This window comes from Haliotis asinina, chromosome 3, assembly GCF_037392515.1.
Source record: "Haliotis asinina isolate JCU_RB_2024 chromosome 3, JCU_Hal_asi_v2, whole genome shotgun sequence".
NCBI classification, from domain to species: domain Eukaryota; kingdom Metazoa; phylum Mollusca; class Gastropoda; order Lepetellida; family Haliotidae; genus Haliotis; species Haliotis asinina.
The window spans coordinates 77,965,096-77,973,859 of record NC_090282.1 but is presented as its reverse complement, the minus strand read 5'-3'; the positions used below and the strand labels follow the sequence as shown (position 1 = coordinate 77,973,859).

At 38.4% G+C, this 8,764-nt stretch overlaps 1 protein-coding gene across 2 annotated transcripts; it reads right to left on the bottom strand.

The window, feature by feature from the left end:
* Window positions 1-151: 151 nt before the first annotated feature.
* Window positions 152-5,385, bottom strand: LOC137278498 (FMN-dependent NADPH-azoreductase-like). Of its 2 annotated transcripts, XM_067810856.1 has the most exons (4): window positions 5,222-5,385; window positions 4,748-4,887; window positions 2,636-2,872; window positions 152-1,869 (listed from the first exon to the last, which is right to left on the bottom strand). In XM_067810856.1, exons 2-4 carry the CDS (start codon window positions 4,881-4,883, stop codon window positions 1,637-1,639), a joined length of 606 nt encoding a protein of 201 aa, XP_067666957.1. In that variant the 5' UTR covers window positions 4,884-4,887; window positions 5,222-5,385; the 3' UTR covers window positions 152-1,636. The 2 variants fall into 2 exon arrangements, with proteins under 2 accessions (XP_067666957.1, XP_067666956.1); XM_067810855.1 differs by lacking the exon at window positions 5,222-5,385 and having other exon boundaries at window positions 4,748-5,050.
* Between the last annotated feature and the right edge of the window lie 3,379 nt (window positions 5,386-8,764).

Below are 8,764 nucleotides of genomic sequence, written 5' to 3'. Positions count from 1 at the left end.
AGAATTCGAAGCAATCTGTCACCTTGATCACAGCTGGTACATTGCTAAAGGTGCCGCTTAAACTCAAGATAGCTGAAAAGGTACTGATATTGTAATAATCTCCTCCGCTTCGATCAAACCAGTTGTTGAATCATGAACTGCAACACAGATCCAGTCACAAACAAAGTTTAACTGCAATAAACAACATACTATTCATTCATACTACACAAGATGTATACTTCTTGCCTAAAAGCTGTTAATATAATTCCAACCTGATTAGAAATTACTTTCCATGCATGACAAAACTAAATAAGACTCCATATAAACAAGATCCAAAACATGTCTATTGAGGCACAGGACCAAACAAACAATTTTCATTCAGTGCTGAAAAAGACATTATTTGCCTTCACACTGAATTTGAGAAAAATTACATAAAAGTCTTCACTGATCACATGTTATAGTCACATCATTTAAGAAACTACCATTAACATTTGTAGTTTCATGGGGTGAGTTTGTCTTTGTTTCACAGAATTGCTGCCTCTCTCATGTCTCCTAATATCTCCCTGGGAGTAACAGCAAAGCTGTTGTGTTTCATGGTTGTACACTATATTTAGCTTCAGTATTCTCAGTAAATATAACCTACTGAACAAGACTACAACTATGAACAAAGATCCTGAAGTTTCATTGGCAATACTTAGATTAAAAACCATGAAAAATGCTCAGAGATATATTATGCACAAAGCATTATGAGACAAGTAAATGACCTTTGGTACTTATTGAAATAGCATCAAGCATTAAGGGACAAGATGTAACATCTCATGAGTGATGCACTGCTTAAAACAGTATCAAACATCACGGAACAACACATAATATCTTATTTAGGTACTGTTACATGCAGTTTAGAGTATTGTGTGACAAGACACATGTTATGGGTAGGGTTGCAACGATTCAGTTTAATTCAATGAAAATCTAATCTGACACCTTAGTTTCAATTTTTGATAACCATTATCACAACTTCGATTCAATATTTGAATACCTATCTAAATTATTTCCACACAGCCAGAACCTTAGTAGGTCTCCAACTTGAGCACTTACAAGCACTAAATGAGGCTAAAAATAAGGCTAAACGTGATTGGTTGATGTCAAGCTAATTATCCAATTAGAATTGTTAGCATGGTTAGTAGACATCACCAAGTTGACAACTGCTATCCCACTAAAGAAGCCGTGTCTTGAGGGTTAAATGAAGTCTGAAGTTTTTTCATTGAAAATGATCAAATCAACGGTCCAGTATAAAAAACTGAGTGGAATCAAGGTCTGGGTAAATCGTTGCTGCCCTAATTAAGAGTAATACATTATTAAATGCAGTATCAAATAATAAACAACAATCGATTCAAGCATATATGATGCATAACAAGTCAAATCTAAGTTTAAAACTTTAAAATTTCTTTTAATATCTTAAACTAGTGAGATAATTCTTTTTAAGACCAAGCACTCAAAGTACTTGTATTTGTAATTTGTTTGATAAACAGCCATCTCCTGAATGACAATTGTGAGATTCTTGTGTCAAAATGATATGTACTATTTCATCATATCAGTGGAAAAAAACAGTAACTTTCAGATGAAATTGTTCATGGCGGCTCTGTTTTGAACACAGGTATCACTGTGGAATACCAAACGTTTCCCGATGGTTTCTCATAGCATGAGCATTCCAGTCCAGCTGTGCAATCAGTCGGTTAGCTCCCCTCTCCATGTGATCATTCAGAGGTTTGCCGTCTTCATCCAAAGCTTTGTGCACTTCAGGAATACCAAATATATTGGAAACACTTAGACAGCCAAGCTCACCCAGAAATGCACGGAGCTGCATGGCTGACCTCATGCCACCATAAATACCTGAAAAGACATCACGTGAGGCAGTCCTTGAAGACAATAAGTAACCTTTGTGGAAAAGGAGTGTATTTTGGTGAGATCACAAGTTAACATAGAACTATTAGATGACAGACATTTCCTGGAAAACATTGTATTTGGTTGTGGTGCTATTACTGTTGAAAGTTACACTCTAACATTATATTGAATTTCAAACTGGTAGTCTTTCTAGGAAACTGTTATCTACTTTCTGGTAGTCTAGAGACTCTCAAGAAAGACATGATCACCATGGCTGCCAACTTCTCAACAGAGCTGACCAATGAGGTGGTTGCAATGTGTCACCTGGCTGGTAGTATTTCAAAATACTGCCACAGCACAGGTCTTTTGCATGCAGTCAACAACTGGTTTAACCAGATCTCTGTGACATCTGGTATATTACATATATCTGGTACATCACATACCATATACAGTCATCTCTTGCCATAACACTGGTCTTGCAGTCCATGGAGTAAAGGCCAAGTAAAATCGTAATACCATATTCACTGCAAAAGGTGCCCTATTTTAATAAACACCCAATCACCTCTTCAGGTGTTGAGTAATCATTAATTGAACAGTGACTTTCAGAAACCTTGAGAATGTGAATGACAGTCCATACTTTCTGTGTATGTGTCAGATGTTTTATTGATTAACAGATGTGTAACTATGAGTAGATATCATACACACATTTGTTTTTCATCAGCTTGGGAGTCATTTATGGCAAATATGGTAAAACTCATTCCGTCCTACAACTTACCAGGAGAGTAACACACAATTCCACTGGGTTTGTAGGCATAGCTGCTGCCTCCGAAGTGGTCCATCATATTGCTGAGAGCTGGGGGGATACTGTGGTTGTACTCCGCTGAGACGACCACGTAGGCGTCTGCCTCCTTCACCTTTGCCTCTGCATCACACATCCACTTGGGGGCCTCAGTCCTGTCCTTGTAGTGGAACACAGGTCGTTCCAAAAGAGGGAACTTCATCTCCAAAGGATCTGTGAGTGAGTGAGTAGCTGAATTTAGCTTTACTCTGTTTTTAAGCAATATTCCAGTAATATCATGGTGGGGGCACCAGACATTGTGTTCATACATTGTACCAGTTGGAATCGAACATGGTTCTTCAGCGTGATGAGCAAACACTTTAACTACTAAGCTACTCCATTATAGAATTTTTAGGACATGTACTTACATACAATTCACATTAAACTGATTCCCTGAAGGGTTTGCATTCTGTTATACCTACTGTCGAACATACAGTGGACAAATATTCCAAATCAGTTTACAGGGCTTGACTGATCGCTTTGTAATTTGCACTGGTGCAACCAATTACAAACAGCAACCTAGTTCATGGGCGGATCCAGGAATTTTGCAAGTAGGAGGTTTATTGAAGTTTGAACCCCCTGAACCCCCAATGGCTCCGTCAATGAAAAAAAGAAACTCTGGGAAGAATAATGATCTGACAGTACCCTGTCTTGTGCAAATACAGTGTGTTCAGTTTCACATTCAGTTAATTTCAGGGATGTTTTAGAACCTCAAAGCAGTCTCATGCTTTTCAATAAACATACCTGTTAGCAGCTACCATTTATGCGTGATTTATCTTTGCTTGCCAAGTGACAAAATGAAATATTGTTTCACAAGAAATGAATTTAGATATGGGGGACACAGGAATATATTTGACTCAGCCCTGAATAGAATAAACCACATGTTAACCTACTTGCACCAGGTGCAACCTAAGACAAAAACCTAGCTGCAGAAGCCAAATTCCAGTTGCACTGTCTTAGGTTTAATTTGAGGATATACCAGTTCTGGTCCCATTAGAGCAACCTTTCTTAACTTTGATTATAACTGTTGTCTGGAATATACCTTGTACATGTATTTACCTTCTGAAGAAGCATGAGTAGAAACACATTCTGACTGTGCCCAATAGATGATTGTTAGTCAATCTGACCAAATGTTTCCTTGGCAGTGGGAAGAAGTGAAAATACTTAGAATGAATGTGGTAATCTGTTTCACTGTGCTATTAGTTCTGCAATATGATGCATAGTCGAATCCATGCATAATGGATAAGAGACAGAGGTGGTCAGAAATAAATAACAAGCCACTGAAAAATCACATCTCTTTACTCACAAATGGTTTAAATACTTTGAGGCTGGTCATTTCATTGAGGAGGGTTATGGAAACATGTATGCATTTATTATTTTTTTAAATTAGTAATAATTAATTATTTAAAACTATTTTGGGGTGGTGGGGTGGGAGGGCCATACAAAGATGTTACCTCAAAATATGATAATCCTCAGTTAATAGATTACCTCACTCTCTCTATACCTGTAATCATAAGGGACTGTTCATAATTCACATACAGTACTGTATATTGGGGAACTGTAATTATAGTACTATTATACTGTGGATGGGGATGGGAATTGGGGGTATCAATGACGTTGTTTGTTCAGAGAGTTGTCATCAGTTTTGTACATAAATATCATAAAAAGTGAGCTTAGTTTTACACCGCACTAAGCAATATTCAAGCCATATGACGGTGGTCTGTAAATACAGTCTGTACTCGAGTCTGGACCAGGCAATCCAGTGATCAACAACATGAGCATCGACCTGCGCAATATGGGAATCGAGTACATGTGACAACCATGTCAGCAAGCCTGCCCACTATCACGTTAGTAGCCTCTTACGAAAAGAATGAGTTACTGATGCTAAGCCAATATTCTAACCCGGGCTTTTATCATGACTTAAGTTCATCTCTGTATACCATGTGAGAATGTTGTTGTTGTTGTTTTTTGTTGTTGTTTTTCGGTTTTGTTTTTGTTTTGTTTTTTGTAGTGCATATGATACAATAATATGTAACAAGAAAATATTACCGAATACTGTGACTTCGTGGTTGCTTTTTTCCAACTGATTTTTCATAAAACGGGATACTCGAAGGCCCACTCGACCCTCTCTGCAAGTTCCGAGAAAGATCACAACTTTCAGTTTTTGTCCCGAAGTCTTCGACATGGTTCTGGAAAGATTGCGGAAAGCAGCGTACATAACCAAGACGCGTATATATCGTTCCTCTTCCCAGCGAGCTGACTTAAATATGAATGTTGTCTCGGTAACAGTAAATTAAGTAAACAAATTCAACCTAGTAAAACATGTTGAGTCATGGTCGCGGGTAATCATAGATTGTCTCCCTTTGATACAGCGGCTCGTGTGTAGTTCAGTCCTTGTATCTGGGAGACTCTAACGTAGATTATCCCTGATTGTATCGATAGCTGTTCGGATTCTTTATTATATTACACGAAAAATTATCGAGGGAATATCATAGAAATCACCGAAAAGACAGAGAAATGTACCTTGTCTCGGCTTTGAAATTACACTCACTGACTTCCGGCGCAAGGTAGCCTGACCGGACACTGACATCAATGACTGCGGGACATTGCAGCTGAACCGAGAGCTAAATTTGTCAGCAGGTCACATATCCTCTCCAAAGCGATATAATTATAATATTCCTATGGTTACTGAAACGTGCTTGAAATAACCATGAATCGTGTTTGCATTTATACTCTATTAAACGTTTTGGAAATCGTAGATCTACTGTAGTCTAGTATTTGCACATCGAAAACTTCACCTGACGGCAACATGTTCTAACTATGGTTTAATTGGAAAGAAAGATCGATGGAAACATAATGCATTCTTTGCAATTATGATTTAAAAGTGTTTACTTTCCCCTTTCCATCAGTTTACATATTTTTATAACTCCAATTAACTATTAACTTTAACCCCCATCTGAGACAATGCATCGGAGCAGTGGGCAGCAGGCGAAAGACTGGGTTCGAGTTCCCCCATTGGCCCAGTGTGTGACGCCCATTTCTGGTGTCCACCGAAAAGCGTTATTGCCTTATTATTGTTAAAATCACACAGCTCTCTCAATCGCTTATATTTATATAATTTCAGTGCACTCTGTGCAAGCGCCACTGCCTTTTTAGTGCATACAATTCATAACCATGTGTTGTGATTCATTTATCAAGAAAAAACAGGGAATCAGGGTACCTAGTACCTCTGTAATGCTAATGGAATGACCCATAGGAAACAAACACAGGAATTCATCAATTTATTTATTCTTATAACTAGTATAACTATACAACGTATTTCGTAAGTACTTCGGTCACATTTATAAAATATTATATGACACAGACACATTTCTTCCGTCACGATACTTTGGTCACATGCACTACTCTTGGTTTACACCATACACCGGGGTCAGTTTAGATCACTGGCGAATCCATATAAATATCCAGCAGATTTCCCGAGACGTTGAAACCAAACTTGTCGTGATTCAATATTGTATCTTCATTGATGTATGTATGTATGTATGTATGTATGTATGTATGTATGTATGTATGTATGTATGTATGTATGTATGTATGTATGTATGTATGTATGTATGTATGTACAAAGATGTTTTATTCCGCGAAGGAAAAGTGATCTTCAGCAACCCATGCTTGTCGAAAGAGGTGACACGCTGACTTGGTTGACACATGTCATCGCATCCCAACATCGATGCTTTTGCTGTTGATCACTGGATTTTATGGTCCGGACTCGATTGTTTACAGACCAGCGCCATATGGCTAACAACGGCATAAGACAACAATCCAGCCAATCTATATATGAACGGAATATTGGTCAGAAAATTATTGAGCAGCATACCAATATCGGAAACAGTATGTCCTGAACCACGTGACCTGAGCTGCACCGACCTGCTGCTTAGCCTGTCTGAGTTATGCGTGTATGAACATTCTGTCGTCGTTTGACGTCAAGGAGAAAAATGAATATCATTCACGACAAGCCCTTTATAATATTTTGACTGTATAAACGTTTCTCAAACTGGCTAAGTATTTGAACTTGAATTTTTCCCATTGGGTAGGGAATTTAATGCTCTACATTTCTGCTGTGTCCAGTGCCGCGTGAACGAAATTTTTGCACAACGTTCACTTTTCAGGTCTTATAAATGTTACTCAGCGTTCTCTCACATTGAGACACGTTCCTACTGCGACGTGTCCGTCATTGGCCAATAACAATTAAGCTTCACGACGCAAGTTGCCGTACAACTTAAACAGACCCGGCCTTGTGATACCACCTACAACTTATTAATAGCAACAATCCATTTTGAAACTAGGGGAGCCCTTGATAACCCTCAGACCAGACCTCGGTCATTACGTCAACACTTGTGTCTTTGTTATTCTACCTACATGACATGGGCCACCATGAGTGGCGACGACGTATCTCAGTGGTTAAAGCGTTTGCTCGTCATGCTGAAGACACGGGTCGAATCACCACATGGGTACAACGTGTGAAGCCCATTTCCAGTGTCTCTCGCTGTTATGTTGTTAGAATATTGGTCAAAGAGGCGTAAAACCCAATTCACTCACCCCCAGGAAGGTTGACTGTTAGGACAGTAATATTTTGCAGTAGATAATATCACATATGTAGTACTGTATCACAGCATTATATATTAGCACTATACTATGCGTTCAGCAAATGCGTTCAGTCGCGAAGAGGAGACGATTTCCATCCACTGTTTAGAAAACTAGGCGGATGACATTCGCACGACCTTTACGAAATTTTATTAATAGAACTTTAGTGAACTCAGACATGTAATTAACCAGAGACCATATAATTATATGGTCTCTGGATTAACAATAAATGTTTCTTTAGTAATGTGGCCGATATTTGATATTGTATTTTTACAATTATGTACATATTAGTTTTAACTCATTTAGCAATTTTATGAATGTTTGTATACTAACAGTTTATTGCAATTGCAGAGATATTACTTCACATTTGTATAGTTATTCACAATTGTATAACAATCACTTTGCATTACAGGTATAACATTTTGAAACAGACTATACTCAGTATTGTCAGTCAGAAACATATCTATTAATAGCCATGAGGTCAGTGCTATCCTAGTTTCATTAAGGGTGGTTAGGTAGGGTCATTACATTATTATGTGCCCTTAATTGATCCAATCTGATTGGATCATTCAAACTCTTGTCCTCTTTCACTAACCCAAGTGTTCACTCCACTCTCTTTGCCTGCACTGACAAGACATTTATAGCGTGCTGGATAATACCATCTTAGAACACCACCAAAGATTATACGTGCGATTGACTGACTTTGCGGCTTGACAGGGCTGCACTGTGTACCCTAGTGCCATACACCGGGGTGACGTTATTAGAACGGAATAAATATTCTCACACCCGTAACCAGTGTCCTGGAGTCATTATAATCCACGCACAAACCCGGTTACAAATTGGAGCCCCCAGTGAGGACTATCATTCCTTGAGATAGTACAGCCAGAGAGGACAGTCAACAGAGTTAGCCAGTCAGCAGATTCCGATCCAGGTGATCATAGCTCTATACAGATCGTTGTGAAGACTGTTTTAGCATACCTGGACTGTGTGGTGCACCTGAATTATGTGGACTTTCTAGAGACGCTCATATCATCGATACTTGCATATTGTACAGTTGTATACCATTGTCTTGGTCCCCCATTGCTGCAGCTAGGTTGTTTTGGTTTTGTTTTTTTGTTTACAGTCACATTGCCGGCTCATCATGTAACACTTCCGTTGATACCAACACATAGTTATTAGATACTTTATAGTATATTTCTTGCATCCTACCAAAGCCAAGCAATAAAGATGTGATTAATTCTGTTCTTAGTTGTTCACTTGACACCATACGGTGTTTGTGTTTCATTTATACTTGTTTGCCTCTACCATAGTCATTGATTTCTTGGTGTGGTTGTGTGTGGGTAAGTGATGTAGTTTGACTCTTGTTTGCACCATAAAGGTATTCTTTATACTGGTTACAATTGCCTAAATAAATATTAAAAT

What these genes read in the sequence shown, in the direction of transcription:
- LOC137278498 (XM_067810855.1), bottom strand. Translation starts at nt 4,916, where the DNA reads ATGTACGCTGCTTTCCGCAATCTTTCCAGAACCATGTCGAAGACTTCG. An exon ending in CCACGAAGTCACAGTATTCG is followed by an intron (nt 2,873 to 4,747) that starts GTAATATTTTCT and finishes ACTCACTCACAG; the next exon opens with ATCCTTTGGAGATGAAGTTC. An exon ending in AATTGTGTGTTACTCTCCTG is followed by an intron (nt 1,870 to 2,635) that starts GTAAGTTGTAGG and finishes ATGTCTTTTCAG; the next exon opens with GTATTTATGGTGGCATGAGG.